Below are 22,364 nucleotides of genomic sequence, written 5' to 3'. Positions count from 1 at the left end.
ACACAGTAACATTTAAATAAGTCGGGCTACATGACTAACGGATAGAAATGATATAATACTGAATCTGAAATGACGCCCCTTGTACCCAATCTGGGTTCTAGGGATACCGGACACCTTCACTTCAAGTGGATTTTTCCTAAACCAGACACTGGAAAACAGGGGTGCAAAGTCACCCGGGTGAAAAAGGTTAAGAAAAAAATGAATTAAACCCCTAAGGCCCGCCAGAGAAGAAAATGTGTTGAAAATAAACTTTAAAATGTGTCATATTACAGCTTCAAAATTAATGTATAGGGCAGCATCAGTTCAAGGCACCTACGAAAAAAGTAAGATTAGTAATTGTATATACACTGAACAAAAATTATAAACGCAACACTTTTGTTTTTGCTCCCATTTTTCATGAGATGAACTCAAAGATTTTCTATTTACACAAAATAACCATTTCTCTCAAATATTGTTCACAAATTTGAATAAATCTGTGACAGTGAGCACTTCTCCTTTGCCGAGATAATCCATCCCACCTCACAGGTGTGGCATATCAAGATGCTGATTAGACAGCATGATTATTGCACAGGTGTGCCTTAGAATGGCCACAATAAAAGACCACTCTGAAACGTGCATTTTTGCTTTATTGGGGGGGTCTGGGGGGGGTAATGTTGTGAATCGAGTGGCCCATGGCGGTGGTGGGGTTATGGTATGGGCAGGCGTATGTAATAGACGACGAACACAGGCCACTCGATTCACAACATTACCCTACCCCTACCCCTCATACCAGATACTGCCTGGTTTTCGGACCCCCCCAATAAAGCAAAAATGAACGTTTCAGAGTGGCCTTTTATTGTGGCCAGCCTAAGGCACACCTGTGCAATAATCATGCTGTCTAATCAGCATCTTGATATGCCACACCTGTGAGGTGGGATGGATTATCTCGGCAAAGGAGAAGTGCTCACTATCACAGATTTTTTCAGATTTGTGAACAATATTTGAGAGAAATGGTTATTTTGTGTATATAGAAAATGTTTTAGATCTTTGAGTTCATCTCATGAAAAATGGGAGCAAAAACAAAAGTGTTGCGTTTATATTTTTGTTCAGCGTAATACCAGAGTGCGCCCCAGCAACAGGTCAGTTACACCTAAAGCAACCGAGTGAACGCGAACAGATTTCTAAACTGTGTTTTCATACATACGAGCAATGTCACAACTCAAAGGGGATGCGCTGATTTTTTTTGCTGTAGTCTGAATTCAAAACAACGATTTTCACCAACATTTGACAAGTTTGCAGCCATGTGTAACCCCATCAAACTATTTCTCATTCTTTGGTTTACAACAATGCAAGAAGATGACAAGTATCTAGCAACTACAATTCAAGCCGTCAAAGTATTCTTTCAACACCCTCTCGTTCCCCATTTAACATCTTTGTTGACACTTGCATGCATTGGCTACATTTTCGAAGATTCCCTAAGGCACAAGATCATAACTTGTGTCAAGTCCCCAGTTAAAGTAGAGCTACATAATGAGGCCCGGGCCTGGCCTGAAGACATGATCGGTGTAGGAGAAGAGTTAGTTACTCTTTTGGTGGCAGTGTGTCCCAACGTTGATGTCAATGTTCAAAACATCTGGTGAAGAGTAAAGGAAAGAGAAGGCAAATCCTGGGCCCATATCCTATGCTGTTAGTGCAGAGTGATTTCTTGTTCCTCATCTTCATCGTTGAATTCAGCAGCTGAATCGTCTCCGTTCAGCCGCAGTAATGGCAGCTCCAGCTCCGGGCTCTTACTGTTGAGCTGCCTTAAAGATGGTCCCTTATCTGTCGGAAAATAGAACAAAATGTTAAAGGTCCCATGTCTACTGATCATAATTCCATTGTTGAGGTCTACTAGAATAGATTTACATTGTTCAATGTTCCAAAATCACATTGGTTTCTCATACAGCATCTCTGTATAGTATGTGTATTCACTCTCTGTCCTAAATGGCTTGTTGGAGCTCCTGCCCCCTCAGGTTTTTACACCTTATGAAATGTAGACTGCAAGTTTAACATGAATTTAACATTAAACGCAAGTTAATTATTTACACTGTTCCATTTATTTAAACAATGTGAAATGTTACCAATATACTCACAGACCACTAGGGGGCACTCACGGACCACTGAAAGCTTTATATGTAATCCATTATGTTACGCTGTAATGGTTGTAGGATCAAAGACAGTGGTTTTAATGGGTTTCAATGGGGACAAATTAGACTTAAGGGTCATTGATGTAGTGTTGGTGTTTGTAAAACCCACTTCCATTCAAATTTCCATCAAAAATATAAAGACTCACAAGCTTACCAAAATGTATGCCATATGCATTATCACAGACTTAAAGGTCCCATGTCATGGCAATTTCTACTGATCATATTTCCATTGTTGAGGTCTACTAAAATAGATTTAAATTGTGCAATTTTCCAAACTCACATTGGTTTCTCATACAGCATCTCTGTATAGTATGTGTATTCACTCTCTGTCCTAAACGGCTTGTTGGAGCTCCTGCCCCCCCCCCTCCCCTCCCTGTGAGCCCAGTGTGCTCTGATTGGTCGGGACGTTGCGAGGCTTGTTGCGAGGCTCGTTGCCGCGAGGAGCGACAGGTTTCCGGGTTGGCGATACAGCGAGAACAAGCTAAACTCATCCTGAACACACACAAACACTCACAGCCGAAGTAAAAACAATAAGTGTGGCTTGATATTGAGTAAGAAAAAGGTGAGAATGGGTCTGCGGAGAGCATTTCTCCGCGATCCCAACTCGTCTATTACCTGCGTTCAGGGAGCTCTATGCAAGTCAATGGGACTCCCTGTTAGTTAGCCAAGGGATCCAGAGGCCTGTACTACGAAGCTGGATTTTCGCTTAGCCGGCTAACTTCAGGGAAAACTCCGGCTTTCCGGTCCTACGACGCTGGTTCTCTTTTTAGCAGGCTAGATCTCCATGGTAACTTATGCTGTGCGGCTAACCTGCTCCGGAGCAGGTTAGGTTGCAGGCTAAGAGATCAACTCAGTGGAAGCACCGCCTGCTGACCAATCAGAGCTCAGTGTGCGGAGTTTAAAGCGATCAAGTCATATTACAGGAGAAAGGAAATACAGATAAACTGCCGTTGCAGAAAAGACGGCCGGCAAAAATCACCGACTGTGTGAACGTGAAAATGAATAGAATATCACCTCCCATCTTCAGAGCAATCTGACTATTATAACATTAGCGTTAAGAAAGCTTACTTAAATATCTGCCACAACCAGTGGCGGCTGGTGGAAAATATCTTAGGTGGGGCTGTGGAAATGGTGACCAAACAATACTAGGGGGGTCCGGGGGGATGCTCCCCCGGTAACCAGTGGCGTTTTCTCCTGGAGGCCAAGGGAAGCCAGGCTTCCCCTGTTTTTTCGGATTGTAGTTATAATTTTAATAAATAAATAAAAACACTTCGTTTAGTTTCGGAAATTCTTTGTTGTGTGTTGCTGCCGGCCCGTCTCTCCCCCATTCTCATTGAGTATTTTACAAAGAGTGAAACAGCGCCCCTGTAGATGTTATGGTGAAACAGTAGATTGCACTCTCTGTTGCGAGAGGAGGCCAGCCGAAATTGGCTTCCCTTGGTGAAAAGAAATTGAGGGATTGACCAATCAGATGAGGCTCACGTCATGCCCCTGCCGACCTGTGATTGGTCAGGGCCATGCCAAGGGAAGCCAGAGGCGGCTGGCTTCACAATCCAATCAAATCGCATCAACTTAGTGTTGCAGTGACGCATCCTAAAACCGTAAAAAAGTAAGCTGCGCTCGGTTTCCCTCGACAAAAAAGCAATGGGATTTCTCCATAGGATTTTGGAAAATAGCTCGAATTAAGGTCAGTGGAAAACGAACCTGTTAGATAAATGCACGTTTTGTTCAGTCGGATAATATCCACATGTCTACCCTACTTTTATAATTTTCGAATCATAAATCTAATCGATAGATGATAGATAGCGTCACTGCACCACTCTCACCGCCGTTAGAAAGTAGCAAGCAACTGAAGCAAGTGCAATTATGGAAGGTGGAGATTCGGAGTATTTAATCAAAAATAATTGTACTAAACTTCTGCTACAGCAGCAACAACAAATAAAATCTGATGACAGGCCAATGCCCAAACTGGAGCTGTGTACAGCGAGGAAAAAAGGAGCGAGTCGGACGTACGACGTTAAAGGTCTCCTGATTTAGTTTGTGAATGAATGCTTATTAGAGTTTCGGCTGGAGAATGCGTGCGGACCTGTCGGTTAGATAACAGGCGTGTGTAAGTCCTGCATCTGTATGTACAAATGTGTGTAAAATGATACCGGGCGCTGTAATCACTCATCTAGTTACGTTATTACATTGACCACCACACCCCGACTCAAAAGAAAGGACATATTATTGGCATCCCCTAATTTTCTCCCCACGCCACGCTTCTGCCGGTAACAACAATTGAGAAAAGACCCCTTAAATTATGACTTCTGGTGATGCTAGAGGGGGGGGGGGGGGGGGGGGGGGGGGTCACATTTTGGCTGAAAAATACGAGACGACTGATCAATACCTCCATAATCTTCAGTGTGGTTAGCTATGAATCTTCCAAAACTTCCTTGTCCTGGACATAGTTTCTACAGTATAAACTGTGCAACAGTACAGAAGGCCCACACAAACTGCAGAACACCAGGGGAAGCAAATACAGACATCACACGACGTAGCTTTAGGTAGCAAAAGACGGAGATATGCTCACCTTTTGCTGTTATTCTGATCAAAACCGAGAAAAACGGGGCTGAAGGTTAATCCATAGGTTAATCCAATGTGTCTGTCACTTTGAAAAAAGTATTGATAATCCATAATTCCATTTTTATGTCAAAAACTGAGTTTTCATAATAGCTGCTAATGATAGCTTCCAGAGTGTATGACAGCTTCCTGTTTTGTCTCCTTGGATATGAGTCCAAACAACTCACAGACTGCACCGTGCGCTAACGTAGGCGCCCCTGTGACCATCAGATTTGACGACGCTGATTGGCTGAAATTATGTTTCGGCAGCATAGTTTAAAGATAGCAACTGTTGGCTTCTGCTGCACTTGCTGCACTCTCGCTCGGGGCGCTGTGCATAGCGCCCAGACGAGAGGGGGTAATGATACACGGGCAAGGCCAGGAAGGAAACATGTGACTTATCAGTGACTTTAGACATCGTAACACAATTTTAAACGATATTTTATTGTAGATTATACATTTTACTGATACCAATTATATAATATTTACCTTATTTATAAAAAAAAAAAATAAAAAAAAAAAAAAATATTTTTTAAAAAAATATTTTTTTTTTTAATGTGGGAATAGGAGGGGCGGCACCCCTAGCGCCCTATGGGCCGGCCGCCACTGGCCACAACATAAGTACACTGAGTGCAGACGTCGATGTGTCCCATTATCATTCACATCACATCATAATGTATCATATCTCCTTATCTGAGTGAGCTTCTTGGGCCGTATCTGGCCGTGCAACACTCAGTGTCACATACTGTATGCAAAAATATTATTTATATATATTATTTTAAGCAACACATTAAGTTGACGAAACACTCGAGTCATATGTAATTAAAGTCAGATCCACTCGTGTTTTAGACGGGGCAGTGATATCATAAACCTGTAAATGTACGCATTCAAACACTTGTTCTGTTCCCAGCTGTATTCACCTTGCAGGTGCAGCTATGTGGCTTTGATCCTGGATAAAGTGTTTAACTCATGGATGTTTAAAGTTTAACTTCTTCATTTTTGACTAGTATTAAAGTTCACTTTTCATTCAGGAAGTATGACGCTGCGCTGTCAGTATGCTCCATGTTTGTGATTGGTCGAATGCTCCAAATACCACTCCTTTCATGTGACCGCGCACCTAACTAGATAGGAAACGGCTGGCTTGAGCGATCCACTTGATACTAGCGCCGTAGTACAGTTTAGCGAGAGCGCGTATGTTTTGGATTAGGCCAACTGGCTAACTCAAACATATCCAGGTTAGGAAAATCCAGCTTCGTAGTACAGGCCTTTGGTGTGTGCGGATTGGTCCATTTGGGCCAATCCGGTCATTTGTTGTTGATTTGGGTATTCACACGTCACAGAACCCAGGAAGCAAACAGTGTTAGAGTTGTACTCGTTACATGGTGTACTTTGAGGGTTTGTGACTCTGCAGACCGTTTACATGCAGAAAAACCTTCATAGCACACAAGGGGAAAGGTAATAACCAGAAAAGCATGACATGGGAAAAATGAAACGTGAAAAATAAAAAAAATTCCCTAGTAGGGCACAGGGTTATTAATATGCTATTGCCAAAATACATTTTAACAGTATTATGAACAATAACAATTAAATGAACACCTACTTTTGGAATAATATGTCTTCAGTCCCACGTGCAATGAAATGCCGCACAGACACACGGCGAATCCCAGCCAATTTATCATGTTCATTCTGTCTCCCATCAGAGCAGCTGCCAACACCAGAGTGCACACCTCCTACAGGAAAACAACACCACACATCGAGAGAAAGAAAGAGGTCATTGGATAGATCTGAACAATATTAGGACACAACATGTAGTCCAGTTTATGACGTTTTTACTTAAAACAATTATAAAAATACCTTAAAAATCCCTGAAATGGATAACGTGAGGCTGGAGGTCCGGCAGACCAGCAGGAACTCTGAGAAGCCTAAACCGAAGGCCAGTATGCCGCCGATGCTCAGCGTGATGAGCGAATACAGGAGAGGAGAGAGCTCCGTCACTCGGAATAACTTTTCTGAGGTGCTGAGGCTCAGTCCTGAAAACAAGATGGAGAGAGAAGAATGTACAATGATGTTTCCATGGATTATATACAAGTTCTCGGTCCATTCATACACCAGGATGTTCAAGTCAAATTCATTGTAAAGGTCACATAGCCTTTATGGCTCACTTGTTTAAAAATAGTTTTTATGATAGTATTCTTTTTGCCCCTTTTAAAACAACAACAACAACAACAACCTGTTCCATTTCGTATATGGCTTCGCCCTCTAAGGCTATCGCTATTGGGTTTACCCTTCTGCGCCCCCGCGCAGTACTGAAAACACTTGTAGTCCATGCCCACCCGCTAGGTGGGCCCCACCCTCGGGCCTCCTTCCGGTATAAATAGGAAGGTTGCCCGGTGATCTGCTCCCTCTTTTCTTCAGCAACCAGCAGTTTACTGAAGCACGAGAAAGCAACAGCATGAGCAATAAAGAGTGTGTCCGTATGTGCCCTTCGTGCAATACAGGCTACATTATGAGCTATGATTTGCATCCGATATGTGCAGCCTGTCTGGGGCCAGAGCACGCGGACGCGGCTCTCAGCCAGCAGGTCGCATGTCCTCATTGTGTGCGTCTTCCTTCATCCGTCAGGAAGCAAAGGGCGGACGCTCTAGCTGCTGCGGGTGAGGAAGACGTCTGGGGTGGGCAGGTGCCCATCCAGGACAGCCTGTTTATGGAGGCGAGTGGAGGGCAGGAGTCGGACGACTCCTTCCCCGCCTCCCTCCAGGGCTCGCCATGCGGCTCTCCCCTTCCCCCTCTTCCCCGGACGGGGGAGACGGGGTCGGAGCAAGAGTCAGAGGTGGCGGTCGAGCACGTGGTCCCCTTCTCCATGGCCACGGCGCTACCGGCATTGGGAGGCATCATGCTGGAGCTGCCGGAAATAATCGGCGGTAGAGGTCTCTCCCCGTTCCACGAGTACGGGAGAGGGTGGCTCTGGACGACATGGCGGGCGTGTTTTCCCGGGTGCAGACGGGCAGGAGTGATCCGATCTGGCCGCGCTTCCCCGCCATTAGGCGGTATCAGGAAGGTGCAGCGGCGAACCCGAGGAGCTTGAGGGCTCCGGTGGCCTCCTTTGTTCCCTTGGAGGGTTTCACAGATGAGGTTTTCCCAACCACCCCCGCTCTGGAACCGAGCTTAACGGCATTTTTCGGGGTAAGACAGGCCAACTTGGTCGCCGGACGGCGCCCTATGTTGGCCGACCCCAAGGACCAGTATGTCGCCCGCCAGGCTGACCGGGCGCACCAGGCGTCAGCAGCGGCAAACAACATCGCTTTGCTGACCAACTCGGTGGTGACGTTGGTCGAGCGATCCACCACCGTGGCTCCAGAGGAGTCGGAGGAGATCGCTAAGGCGGCCAGCGGTGTCCCAGGCGAGGATTACGGCATGGATGACACAGATCCAGCGTCACCTCTGGTTACAGCAGGCAGCGGTCACAGAGCCAGCCAGGAAGGTCTTACTGGACGCTCCGATCAGCTCGGACGGGCTGTTCGGGCCCCAGTTCCTGGCCATGGTTGATTCCATGAAGGCGGCTTCGGAGCAGGCGGAGGACATCCGCCAGCACGTCGGCTGGCTCCAGCCAGCGATGAAGCAGCAGCGACACCAGCGGCAGCAGCAGCAGCCAACCCGGCCACAGCGGCAGACGGACAGACACCAGCAGCAACAGCAGCCGAGGCGTCAGAATCGTCCGTCAGCGGCGGCTGGGGCACCGACCCGCACCTCCAGGGCACCGACCCGCACCTCCAGGGCACCGTCACGTACCCCCACCAGAGAGGGGGGGTAAGAAGGGAGTGAGGTACTCCCGTTCGGCGTCTACTCCACGAGAGCCGCCGAAAAAACAAAGCCGACCTTGACGGTTTGGGGGGGGAGTGTGATCGAAATAAAAGTTGTTTATTTCCTAACATGTGGTCTGAGTCATCAGTTACAAATGTGTGTCACATATCCCCCACCCTGGGAGCTGCCTATGACCTGTCGGTTAATAGCCAGCCGGGTTCGGTACAAAAGCCTGCGCTATTTAATCTATCGATTAATAAACTGCGGAGCACAATAATTACACCAACTGCCTCCAATCTGATGATTAGTAGGCGGCATGGTTCGCGACAGATTTCTGATGGTTATGACTCTTCGGTTATTAAACCACAGACCTTGCGGCATTCTTCTGTCCGAGATGCGCCACCTATACACGGTCATAATAAGCCCATGAGAGCAGAATAGAGACAAGTCCCTTGTCTGAGGCTATTAGAATGTCATTTGTGACTTTAACCAGAGCTGTCTCTGTGCTATGATGTGTTCTAAAGCCAGACTGAAAATCTTCAAATAAATCATTGTTTTTTAAGTAATCACACAACTGCTTTGCGACCGCTTTCTCAAGAATCTTTGAGAGGAACGGAAGATTAGAAATAGGTCTATAGTTGGCTAAAACCTCTGGATCGAGGTTGTGCTTTTTAAGAAGCGGTTTTATCACTGCTACTTTGAATGATTGTGGAACATAGCCTGATAATAAAGACATATTCATAATATTCAATAAAGAAGTGCTAATTAATGGAAAAACTTCCTTCAACAGCTTAGTTGGAATTGGGTCTAACATGCACGTTGATGGTTTAGAAGAGAGAATCATTGAATGTAATTGTTCAAGGTTAATGGCTGAAAAGCATTCTAGTTTAATATCTAGTGTAATATTAGAACTTACGTTTCCGGGAGCTGTTGATAACACTATACTGGTCAAAGGCAAGAGGTCATTAATTTTGTTTCTAAGAGTAACAATGTTATCGTTAAAACAGCACATAAAATCATTACTACTGAGTGCTATGGGAATAGAAGGCTCAATTGAGCTGTGGCTCTCTGTCAGCCTGGCTACAGTGCTGAAAGGAAATCTTGCATTATTCTTATTCTCATCTATTAATGAAGAGTAGTAGGCTGCTCTCGCTTTACGCAGTGCTTTCTTATATTCATTGAGAGTAATATGCCAAATTAAACGAGATTCTTCAAGTTTAGTGGAACGCCATATCCTTTCAAGTTGTCTAGACTTTTGCTTTATTTTGCGGGTTTCGGCATTATGCCATGGAGCTAATCTATGTTGTTTTATTTTCTTCTTTTTCAAAGGAGCAACAGAGTCTAATTGTATTCGCAGCGCATCTATAGCACTATCAACAACATGATCAATTTGGGGTGGTGTACATTTTGTATAAGTCTCCTCCCCTACATGCAGACATGCTATCGAGTTAAGTATTGGTTGAATCTCTTCCTTAAATGTGGCTATAGCACTAACAGATAGGTTTCTGCTGCAAGAGCTTTTGACTAATGCTTTGTAGTCTAGTAACAGTACTTCAAAAGTTACTAAGAAATGGTCGGATAAAGCAGGATTATGCGGTTCGACTAATAGTTGCTCAATTTCAATACCATAAGTCAGAACAATGTCGAGAGTGTGATTATAGCAGTGGGTTGGTTTATTTACACTCTGACAGAAACCAACAGAATCTAATATAGAGTTAAATGCAACAGTAAGGCTATTTTTATCATCGTCAACATGAATATTAAAGTCACCTACGATAATTACTTGTCTGTTTTAAGAACCAAAGTTGATAAAAACTCAGAGAATTCTGATAAGAATTCTGAATAAGGACCTGGTGCACGATACACTGTAACAAATAAGATTGGCTGCAAAGTTTTCCAGGTCGGATGCGTAAGACTAAAAACGAGGCTTTCAAAGGAGGTATAATTTAATTTTGGTTTAGTATTGATAAGTAAACTTGAGTCAAAGATTGCTGCAACTCCACCTCCTCGGCCCGTGCCTCGAGCAATATGAGTGTTGATATGGCTGGGTGGAGTGGCCTCATTTATGCTGACATATTCTTCATGTCTCAACCAAGTTTCAGTGAGACAGCATATATCAATATTATAATCTGATATTAAATCATTTACCAATATTGCTTTAGATGCTAGAGATCTTATGTTTAAGAGACCACATTTAATCTTCCTGTTTTGTTGCACTGTAGTAGTTGTTACATTTACTTTTATTAGGTTATTATTAGGGGTGTAACGGTTCACAGAAGTCACGGTTCGGTTCGTACCTCGGTTTGGGGGTCACGGTTCGGTACGGTTCGGTACAACAACAAAAAAGCAAAAAAAAGTCCCAAATGCATAATTCCAGGTTTGTTGTTATTTATGTTTGAACAGTAGTGCAAGTTTCAGTTTAAAAATAAAGAACTCTGACATTTTGAATAATTAACTGTATTAAACAGTTAAAAACAAACCACAAACAGCACCACACACACTCAGATGGCCATATTATCTATAATGGCTGATGTCAAACAAAAAGGTTTCATCAAGCTGTAAAATTAAAAAGAATGTCTTGAAAATATTACATCATAAATAATAAGAAAGTGTTTCAAGAGCGCAAAGTCGTTGAAAAACATTATGCCAAAAGCTTCCGTTATTTATTTTTGGTCTCTCGGCTCTCATGTCTATTGGCTTCTTAAAAACAGCGGGGATCAGCTGTTGAACAGCTGTTGTCTTTTGCCGGGCTCCGGTGATTGGCAAATCTGGGTGATGCCTTCTGATATGATTTAGCATGTTTGGCGTGTCTCCATTAGCATACCGCACCGCTATCGAACAACGCCGACACACCGTCCTCGTCCGATCCACCACTCGCACTCCTCATCGTTATTGTAGTCCACAGGGAACCCGAAATGTTCCCACACAGCTGATTTAAAAGAAGCAGGTGGGTTCTAGCTCCTGTGTGTTATCTGAACTCACCATACTAACTTTTCTTCTTCTTGTATTTTGTTCGTTTTGTTGTTGTGTTTCTTCTTGTTCTTCATTTGTTGTTTAAGTGCGGCTGGCAAACAGCTTTTAGGCGCAATACCGCCCCCTGGATTATATATAGTGTAGTGGATACTGCCCTGAATTATTTTTTTCCCACTCGTAAAAAAAAGGCGTATTCGCCGTGTGACTGCATGTGCCGAACCGTGACGTCCGAACCGTGACGTCCGAACCGTGACGGTACGGGACGAATACGGATACCGTTACACCCCTAGTCCTTGGGCAGACCCACACACCGCTAATATTGGGTATTTTATTGGGTTTGGGATTCCTATGGATGACTGCCTAGGAGAGAGCGCAGAGAAGCGTGTAAGACTGCGACTCCGCCTCCTGGTCTCAACTCCAGTTTGTCATGGATTAAGTCCACAAAGCCCTGAAATGTTTGCCGAAATGAGATCTGCACCTTCCAAAGTAGGATGAATGCCGGAAAAGTCCCCACGTCCTGTCAGAGGGGGTTCCCCTGGGCAGAGTTACGTCACACATCTCGGTGTTCACAGACGCATCTCTCTCAGGGTGGGGAGGAACGTGCATGTCACAGGCAGTGGGAGGACAGTGGCCGGCTCACATGTCTTTCCACATAAATGTGCTGGAATTGATCTCCGTATGGAGAGTAATTCAGAATTTTGCCCCGTTGCTGCGGAATCAGCATGTGTTGATTCGCACAGACAACAAAGCCGCGGCGGCCTACATCAATCGCCAGGGGGGTGTAAGCTCAGTGCAGCTCCTGAACACAGCCAGACGGCTGTTGATCTGGGCGCGCACACGTGCTCTCCATCAGAGCACTGTATGTGCCTGGAGAGCTGAACAAAGGAGGAGGTCCTCGCCAGGGGGACTGGAGCCTCCATCCCGAACTGATTGCCCAGGTTTGGAGCCGGTTCGGGAAAGCGGAGGTGGATCTGTTCGCCGCACGCGGGAACGCGCAATGCGAGCTCTGGTTCTCCCTGTCAGCACGGGACCACCCACCCCTGGGGGTGGACGCGTTCGCACATCGGCCATGGCCCAGGGGACTGCTGTACGCCTTCCCACCAGTCCCGCTGATTCCTCGGTTCCTGGACCGAGTGCAGGAACGGCCCCTACACACGGCGGCTTGCGTTGCCGCTTGGCGGTGGGCGTGTCTTGAGCTTGGGGAATCAACGCGAGCAGCCCGACCAACAACCAACCACATGAATGTCCCGCCCCGGACATACAAAGCAAAGCATTCATGCTACATCCATGCTGGCTAAATATACTGTCTATGCTTGCTAGCTGTCCATTCAAACGAAATACACTGGATATAAACTCCCCAAACAAGCGAAAACCTACCAGTTTCCCCCACTGTCTCTGCCACCTCCCCCCATGCCTGGCTCCTCCGGTTTGTATCCCTGTATGTTCCCTACCGCCACGATCATTTTCTCCTCCTGTTGTTGACATATGGGAAATAACTGCGGTCTGGCTCTCCCAACATACACCCGGTTTGATTGGCTACTGCTTGTACTGTCAGATTTACATACGAGGGATTTGATTGGCTGACGCCTCCGTCGAGGCGGCAAAAGTAGAACATTGCTCTACTTTTGCAGCGAGCACCTCGAGAGAAGCTACGCTTTGCTCCCACAATGCAGTTCGGCGAATCGTGACGTCACCCCATTCAAAGTGAATGGGCAGAAGCGTTGAAGCGGCAACTCTCTCACAGGTGGAGGGAGCGATCTGCAGTCACCCAGTGATAGGCCAGCCCTTATGGGCATGGCCCCTGAGCGGGAACACTTAGAGAGCTGGGGTCTCTCTCAAGATGTTGTACGCACCGTTCAGGGAGCCAGGGCCGCGTCTACCAGAGCGTCCTACACAGCCAAGTGGGCAGCGTTCCAGCGTTGGTGTGTAGAAAGAAGCCTGGACCCCATCACGTGCCCCCTGCCTCACGTGCTGTCATTCCTCCAGCTGTTGTTGGACAGGAATTTGGCATTCAGCACAATCAAGGTGTATGCGGCTGCCATATCATCTTGTCATGTGGGTTTCGGAACAGGGACATTGTTCAGTCACCCCCTGACGAAACGGTTTCTGCAAGGGGTACGAAGACTCCGGTGTCACGTGCACTGGCACCTCAGTGGGATTTGGCTTTGGTGTTACGAGCACTAAGCAAAGCCCCATTTGAACCTTTAGAGCAGGTTCCCCTCAACATGTTATCAGACAAAGTAGTACTGCTTTTAGCTCTAACATCAGCGAAAAGGGTGAGTGATGTATCCGCTCTCTCTGTGGCCCCGTCATGCCTCCGGATCCAGGGGGATGGCAGTTTGGCTGTGTTACGTCCTAACCCAGCCTTTATGCCAAAGGTCATCACAAGCTCTTTTAGATCAAGAGTGATCACCCTGGACGGGTTTTTTCCACCTCCTCATAAAACGGAGGAAGAAGCCACATCTCATCTCCTCTGTCCGGTGCGCGCGCTGGCCTGCTATGTGGCGCGCACAGCGGCATGGCCCCGTTCTCAGCGCCTGTTTGTGCATTACAGAGAGCGCTCTATCGGGCAACCTCTGTCTGCACAACGGCTGTCACACTGGCTGTGTGAGGCGGTCTCACAGGCGTATGTCTCATCTGGGGTGGAGCGCCCGGAGAATATCAAAGCGCACTCAACCAGAGGAATTTCCTCCTCCATGGCGATATTTGCACGGCTGCATCTTGGTCTTCCCCCTGTTCATTTATTCAATTGTATTTGAGGGATGTTTCCCATTCCTCTATGACGCACCCCGTACTGGGTGTCCTGTCAGAGTGAGTGACGTCAGGGAGCCAGCTGAGCGCCTCTCTCCTGCCTCTCGGGCACACAGAGAGCGGCCTTTTCCCCTCGTAGGAGAGGGATGTTCCCTTTACTCTGACACACTTCGTACGAAGTGTCTGATTAGAGTGAGTAACGTCAGGGATCCAGCTGAGCGCTCTCCTACCTGGCTGGCGCGGAGAGAGCAGCTGTTCCCCCTCTATGATCGCAGGATAAGGTGGGACCTTCGTCTCTACTTCTCACAGCGGCCTGTATGTATTGTCCCAGCCTTCACCCCGTCAGGAAAACAGGTATGTTTGCTATGTTCCAGGGACGGTGATGCGCCATTACGCATGGCACAACAGGCAGGGGGGTGTTATTGAGCAGGTGTGTCTGTGCTTCTAGTGCCGGGCGGACCCAGTGGGGCGCAGACTACATCATGCTTCGCCCTTAACCCAATAGCGATAGCCTTAGAGGGCGAAGCCATATACGAAATAGAACTGAGGTTACCTACTGTAACCCAGCTTCTATGAGTAATGGCGCAGCCCTCTAAGCGCTGGGCCCCACTGGCTCTACGAATAGCTGAAGAAAAGTTATATTGTATGGGAGCAGAGTGCCGGGCCACCTTCCTATTTATACTGGAAGGAGGCCCGAGGGTGGGGCCCACCTAGCGGGTGGGCGTGGACTACAAGTGTTTTCAGTACTGCGCGGGGGCGCAGAGGGATAACCCAATAGCGATAGCCTTAGAGGGCTGTGCCATTACTCATAGAAGCTGGGTTACAGTAGGTAACCTCAGTTCTTCTGTCTGTGTTTCTGTATCACCATTTACACCAAAGCAAATTCCTCGTATGTGTAAACCTACTTGGTAACAAAACCAATTCTGATTTTAAAAAGTTGCTCTTGTTTCCTATGAGGACAAACATGTCCCCATCAAAAAACAACAACAACTACCAGAAAATAATGTATTAATGCTAAAGTTAAATTAGTTAAATCTTCTCGCTGACATCAGTCCTGGTCATAACTACCAAATATTCCTTAAATGTGTTGGTTTGTAACACTTGTTTACAAAATGTCATACTTGTTTTTATGGGGGGGAAATGTAGTGGGGATTTCCTTTTTCAAATGCTGGGTTCAATAAACAAAGGTCAAAACCACAAATCAAACAAACACATGTTTCCCCGTTTAGGGACTTTTACTGACACACTGATACTTGCCAATGTGATACTTCAAAATGTGCATACAAATATGCAAACAGACACATGGTTAATGACATTTGTCCATACTGTAAGTACCTTTAGTTTAGTTTACTGCAGTGAGGACAAAGCGACAGATTAAGACTGTACTCACCTTCATTATACAGGAAGAGGGGAAAGAGGCCAACAAACATAAGAGGTTGGAGGTGGTACATAGTATCTATTGGGTTCTGAAGGCCTGGAGGAGAGCAGAACATTACAAAAGAATTAAGAGGAGTAAGTACTGGTAATAGGCTTGCATCAGTCTTCAAAATCAATCCCTCAGGTTCATGGCAAGACATTAAAGAAAACACAAAATGAGGTGCACCGAATAGTCAGAGGCTTTTGTCTGATTCTGTTTTTGAGCTGTATTTCGAATACAATGTTTTGTTTCTGTGAAGAATCTTTCGCCACTATATTTTCTATCATTCATTCAAGGCGAGAGGGCTGCTTTGCTTATCACAAAATCAATGAAAATGACTAGATGAAAAGTCTTTTGACCGACTAAACAGCAAACATCTTGTTGTAAACATTTTCATCATTTGACATTTTCTATTCAACATGCCACTTTCAAATGTTTTAAAGAAATGGTTTATTCATCTTTAACATATTCATTGTGGCTGGATGTGTGAGCCAAAGGTCCTATTCCAATGGAAGTGTTGGTTGTGTTTAAGAAAAGCACCTCTACACAGGACTGCTACACATCATGTTACAGTGTGTGACTCAACACTGACCCAGCTCTGCTTTCTGCATGAGGACCTGAGTGAGGGTCCAGCGGATCCCGCCGATAAAGGAGGCCAGCAGCACCATGCTGAAGCCCTGCAGGTTGAACTGGGTGGACTCAAAAGTAAACATGAACAGACCGCTGGAGATCAGCAGGACCACCACGACCAGGAACGGGTTCTGAAAGAGAGAGACAAGGAGAGACAGTGAGAGAAAAAAGAGGGAGTCCCAAAGGCTTTCTTTAATGGATAGAAAGTGAAAAGGGAAAAAGCACTTGTATCTGTGCACAATTACAATCACACACTTTAAAGTATATTACATATATTTTGTTGATATCATATTTTGAATGGGCTTTCTTAGATGGCACACATCTTCAGGCTGCGTTGGCCTTCCTTAGCTCTCGTCTGTTCATGAATGGAAACTGAATTTCCCATGAATAATGTGATCAGTTTAAATGGGTTAGCTGGCCATGGCTTTGCTGCTTGCTTTAATAATCTAGCATTAACAGAACATTATCTGTAGCACCATTTGTAAATATCAATAAATGACTATCCAGCCCACATTAGCAAACCCATACGTGTGTCCTGCTAATTCCAGTTCCCCTCAAATTAGACTGCAGAAGGAATATGCTACATATCATTATTTCAGCTATGTGCTGATACAACTTAGTTCAATGTAACGATTGCCTAAATGTCAACTTTGAGAACTCTCTTCACTAAAGTTTCATGCAGGCATTGGTCGTTGTTGCTAGGAGACTGGTGATGTAATGCTCACATCTCAGCCTTACATGAATATGTCCATTTCTATTAAAAAAATATATATAACGTATAATTACGTAAAAGATATGGTCCCAATAAGAACCATGCATGTCCACACAGCAGGACACCCATTATCTGCCTCTTTACTCTGCACTGCTCTAACAATCAGAGCGGTGAACAGATCTATTTCCTACAAGTGGCTCCTTTCAAATCCAGGCACTGAGTGAGGTGAGACGGTGAAGGGTTAATCAAATCAATTAGATGTAATCACGAGAACACTCGGCAGGTTTTTGCCCTTTGTCCGAACAATCACTCTCACTTCTGCCGTTGCTGCACATGATCTGATAAAAGGCCATTTCCTTACAGCCAGTATGCACTACAACGATGAAGGGAACATAATAAGGAAGAAAGAATGATATCAACAAATGATTTCAACAAGTGATTGAAGTTGTAAAAAAAGGTCACTCACCGGCTCTTCTAATTTAAACACCAGAGAGAAGAAGAGGATAAAAAGCACAGCTGAAGATTTGGTCATGGTGTACCTTGAATGACACAAAACAATAGCCACACTTAAGTATGGAACAAACAATAACTAGGTATTTACAATGTGTTTCAGTTTGAATTAAAGTAGCATCCTCTTTTACACAATCTGATGAAAAAATAAACTTACAAGCTAATGGTGATGAAGAGGAAGCTCCAGTTGGAGAGTCCAATATCCAGTGCTGTTGCCAAGGCTGGGTCATAGGGACAGAATGAGGAGTTAAACACAAATGCAATAAATGGGGTTCTTGTATCACTACCATCTTTAACACTTACCACATATATAACGTGTTGTTGCCCTTCAAATGTTGCCATTTTACACATTCAACTATCTATAATGTTTTATGACTGTTTAGGATGATCCTTTCCTGTAGTGTGTTCTATAGGTTTCTGTGCATGTAAATGGTCTGCAAAGGCTAACATCCCTGTGTTCCCTTTAGAGGGAGTGTCTCTCCCACACACTGTAATTTACACACTGTACATTTTGTTGCGGTTATTGAATACAATTATATTAAAATAATCTCTGCATTGTTTAGTTGGTTCTAAGTGGTGCCGTTTGAGAATGTACAGTTGGCCCAGTGTCCTCTGATGTTACACTGCAACCTGCCTGTGAGACAGAGTCCAACCACACAGTCTGTGTCCAACACATGTCCTGCAATACACATGCTGCAGCTGCCCAGCTGCTCACCGTTTGTAAAAGTACATACATTGTATTTTCCTTTCAATAATGTTTTTTCTATACCCTGCTTCATAAACAATACTGACATCATGTGCTCGCTACACGCCCCCCCCCCGTCCAACAGTACAGAACGCGGCGAGATGCATTTCCTTAGGAATCGATAAGCAGAACCGAAACTAACATTTCTAAACGATACCGATGGAATCGAAATGTTGGAACCGGTACCGGATTTCGATATCCAACCCTACTTTAGTAACATTATGACATCACTATCTAACACTCACGGATCTATTGGCAAGCACTCCAACACATTGTACGTGATGTGCTCTGGTTTCAGACAGAGGGTGAAAAGAGGTGCTGCAGCACAGGCAGTATGAGAAAGATAAAGAGCTTTTTGGACACTAAAGCATGGAGACATGTCACAATACATTTGTGTAACTGAAAATGTGCATAAAAGGCCTTCTTTAAAGACAAAACAGGAAATGTGCAATCCACTTCAAAAGTTTCTGCCCAATTAAAAACACATCAGGTTTAAAGGTGGGGTAGGTACGTTTGAGAAACCGGCTCGAGATCGCTAGAATTTGAAAATACACAACCGGAGAAAATCTGCCACTTCCTCACAGAGCCCCTCCTCCAACACACACGAACGCGCACATGACCAATGAGGGCACGAGATAAGTTTGTGCCCCGATGGAAGGCTGACAGGCAGGTAGGCCATCCAATCCGTTTAGCCGGGCCGGCTAAACGGATTGGTTGTACTTTTTACAGTATTACGGCTTCTACAGATGACATTTTTTTATGGATTTTTTGTCAAAGCACTTCAGATATTCATTGCTCTCGGGATGTTAAGAGCATTCCATGGAATATAACAAAAAGTGTATCTCGAGCCGGTTTCTGAAACTTTAATATATATATACTGAACAAAAATATAAACGCAACACTTTTGTTTTTGCTCCCATTTTTCATGAGATGAACTCAAAGATCTAAAAGATTTTCTATATACACAAAATAACCATTTCTCTCAAATATTGTTCTGTGATAGTGAGCACTTCTCCTTTGCCGAGATAATCCATCCCACCTCACAGGTGTGGCATATCAAGATGCTGATTACACAGCATGATTATTGCACAGGTGTGCCTTAGAATGGCCACAATAAAAGGCCACTCTGAAACGTGCATTTTTGCTTTATTGGGGGGGTCTGGGGGGGGTCCGAAAACCAGTCAGTATCTGGTGTGAGGGGTAGGGTTAGGGTAATGTTGTGAATGGAGTGGCCCATGGTGGTGGTGGGGTTATGGTATGGGCAGGCGTATGTTATGGACGACGAACACAGGCCACTCGATTCACAACATTACCCTAACCCTCACAACAGATACTGACTGGTTTTTGGACCTTGGGGGGGGCGCCAAAGATCGCAGGGGGGGCCTCAGATGATTTGAGGCCAAATATCATCTTTAGACTTTATTCTTTTTTACAATTTTTTTTTTTACATATAATTGTAAGGCAATACATGATTGTCACTAAAAGCCTTGTCTCTACATTACAATAACATATACAAAATAAATGATTAATTAATTTTAATAAAAATTCAAGTTAGTAGCTATTAAAGGCAGAAAAAGACAGAAATGTATAATTCTTTATATAGAAATGTTTCTTCTGCCCGTAAAGTTTCCAAACCGGGCTTGTCTGGATAAGTGCATTTTTATGCACTCATTGTCCACGCCGGTTTCAGTTGGATTATTTGTCACAGTTGCTCCGATCAGATCGGTCTCCTCCATTTTGTAGATTATTTACGACTTTTGAATCCACATAAACACATCGGCAAAATCCGGCTTACTTTGAGCATGTGTTTTAAACAGTTTAATCCCTTTGTGAATTGTTTCCACTTCCATTGTTTTCCGTCCTTTAATTTCTTCATACAGCGGGAATCCAAATGAATTAATCGTGAGTCCAATAGCCATCAAAGTCACTCCAATAGTGTTCCTTAATTACGCTTTCATCCTCCTTTAACAAAATACTTCACATTCATCCAGTTTGTGACAGTAGTTGTAGCATTTTTGAGACTTTTAAACTTTAATTACCGCTGTTGCCCCCCCCCCCCCGTGTGCGTGTGTGTGGGGGGGGGGGGGGGCGCAACTTCCAACAGGAGTCATTTGGGGGGGCTCTTGGGAAAAAAGGTTGGGAACCCCTGATGTAATGTATGCACCAAAATGGACTTTAGTCAAAGTACTCTGAACATGATAAGAGCTGACTATCAGTTGCTTTTCTTATCATGTGTTCGCTGCATAGACTGATGCATTCCGAACAGCTATGTAAAACTCTCCACTAAAATCTCACCTGTAGGAGCCACTTTCTGGAGGTAATCTGTCCAGCTCAGAATGACGCGAGGTTTCCCTGTCCAGCACTGCATGGCCCTTCGAGTCAGAGCAGACAGGCAGAAGTTGATGGTGAGATGAACTAATGTCATGAAGAGGGGATAGTGGAAGCCCTGTGAGAAAAACACAGAAACGCTATGTTAATCTGGTTTGATGATTTTAACACCCAAGAGAAAACCCTGCATGCCCTGTGCAGATGAACAGTCCTGTTCCTAAGTCCTCTTCACTTACCTTCATCAGCCATTTGTTATAGAATGTGATGCCTATAGAGAAGGCATAGTATAGGAGGACTAATCCAACAGTGCGAATTCCCCGGCAGAGGAACTGGACCGGGCACGCCATACAGGTCTGTCAGGATCAGAAAAGATCCAGAAAAGACAGCTAATGTAGAAATGTCATCTCCAAACTGAATCTGCAGCCCTTCCTATCAGCCCTAGCTTCAAGAGAGGGGGGGGGGGGGGGGGGGGGGGAGACAAAGGTGAAAGAGGTGGGGGGAAACAAGGTGTTAATATCTGCACAGCTGCCTACTCCACATACCAATACTGCATTTGTATTGGTTTATTTTATTAGTATTTGTATATTATACTGTACGGATTTGTTGGTGTATTTATATTTCATTTATTTATTTCCCTATATTTTATTATGTTATAATAGTTTTTTTTTTTTTCTTACACTTCATCTTCTTTAACTGTGTTTATGTAGGCACCATTTACACCAAGATAAATCCCTCGTATGTGTAAACCTGTTTCTGATTCAGAGGTTAGGGATGTTACACCTGAACAAGTAGCTAGATAGTTAGCTAGTTATTAGAGTTATACATTAGCCTGCTGCACTGTTAGCTTAATGGCAATATTAGTGTTAGCTTGAGTTGGCAACCACTATCAGCTAGCTGTTTAACCACGTAAGCAAGATTCCCCCACATTAGCCACAGTTAGCCTACAAACTATAAACAGTTCACCATCATTAACTAGAGAGCATAGTCTTACATTAGCTAATGAACTCACCAATAGCCAATGTAGTGGTTGCCCTCAACATATGGCAGATGCTGAGTTTGTCCAGTTGTTAGTAACCAAAGTAACTTTATAACGGGAGCCCATTAGTGGATATTTGCCTGCTATTGTATATTTGGTTTCGGTTCAATAACGCTAGCTAACTTTCTAAAGAAACAAATCCGTTATGTCTTTGCGTAGACCATAACGTGTATTTAAGCTGTCAACATCCCCTGACTTCTGCAAATAGTGACAGTGCGCCGAACCGGGACGTGTCATTGTTTTTGTATGACGACACCCACATAGCGAACTCCATTGATACATCTCTGCAGTCTTAGTAGCCGGGTTTATTTCTCACTTAAGTCACAAGCATTACAACCGCAGACATTGCTCGAATGAGTGTCAACCGTTCTTCAATTCGGCTTACATGTGGCCCACTCAAAGGAAGTGAGATTTAATTAACGCGGTCTTCCAGTGGTGAATTTATAATGTAGCATGGCGGTGAACCACATAGACACTGGTATGTTAAATAGTTATCTTTCTGAGTTGAGTTTGGCATGCAACACAACAACATTTGCTGGCAGCAAACTAAAGACAAAGAAGGGAAGTATGAGAGGAAATATGCTTAAAGATACCCACCGTTAGTCATGTTGACCTGGGGTTGAATATATCGCTGAAGAACATTCGTCAAACAACCTCAAACTGTATTTAGTAGTGAGCAGAGATGACTCCTAAGT

The 22,364-nt window shown here is 44.7% G+C and overlaps 1 protein-coding gene across 4 annotated transcripts; it reads right to left on the bottom strand.

Moving 5' to 3' along the window:
• Positions 1-1,053: 1,053 nt before the first annotated feature.
• On the bottom strand, positions 1,054-22,363 carry slc35c2 (solute carrier family 35 member C2). Of its 4 annotated transcripts, none has more exons than XM_034087085.2 (10): positions 22,267-22,363; positions 20,870-21,071; positions 20,601-20,751; positions 17,718-17,781; positions 17,517-17,589; positions 16,301-16,469; positions 15,682-15,765; positions 6,621-6,796; positions 6,367-6,496; positions 1,054-1,800 (listed from the first exon to the last, which is right to left on the bottom strand). In XM_034087085.2, the coding sequence occupies exons 2-10, from the start codon at positions 20,978-20,980 to the stop codon at positions 1,667-1,669; spliced, it is 1,092 nt and encodes a 363-aa protein (XP_033942976.1). In that variant the 5' UTR covers positions 20,981-21,071; positions 22,267-22,363; the 3' UTR covers positions 1,054-1,666. The 4 variants fall into 4 exon arrangements, with proteins under 4 accessions (XP_033942976.1, XP_033942974.1, XP_033942973.1 ...); XM_034087083.2 differs by having other exon boundaries at positions 20,870-21,075; positions 22,267-22,352; XM_034087082.2 differs by lacking the exon at positions 22,267-22,363 and adding an exon at positions 21,643-21,897 and having other exon boundaries at positions 20,870-21,075.
• Position 22,364: the final 1 nt, after the last annotated feature.

Source organism: Pseudochaenichthys georgianus, chromosome 7 (assembly GCF_902827115.2).
Source record: "Pseudochaenichthys georgianus chromosome 7, fPseGeo1.2, whole genome shotgun sequence".
In the NCBI taxonomy this organism is placed as follows: Eukaryota; Metazoa; Chordata; class Actinopteri; order Perciformes; family Channichthyidae; genus Pseudochaenichthys; species Pseudochaenichthys georgianus.
This window is presented reverse-complemented; position numbering and strand designations above follow the sequence as displayed.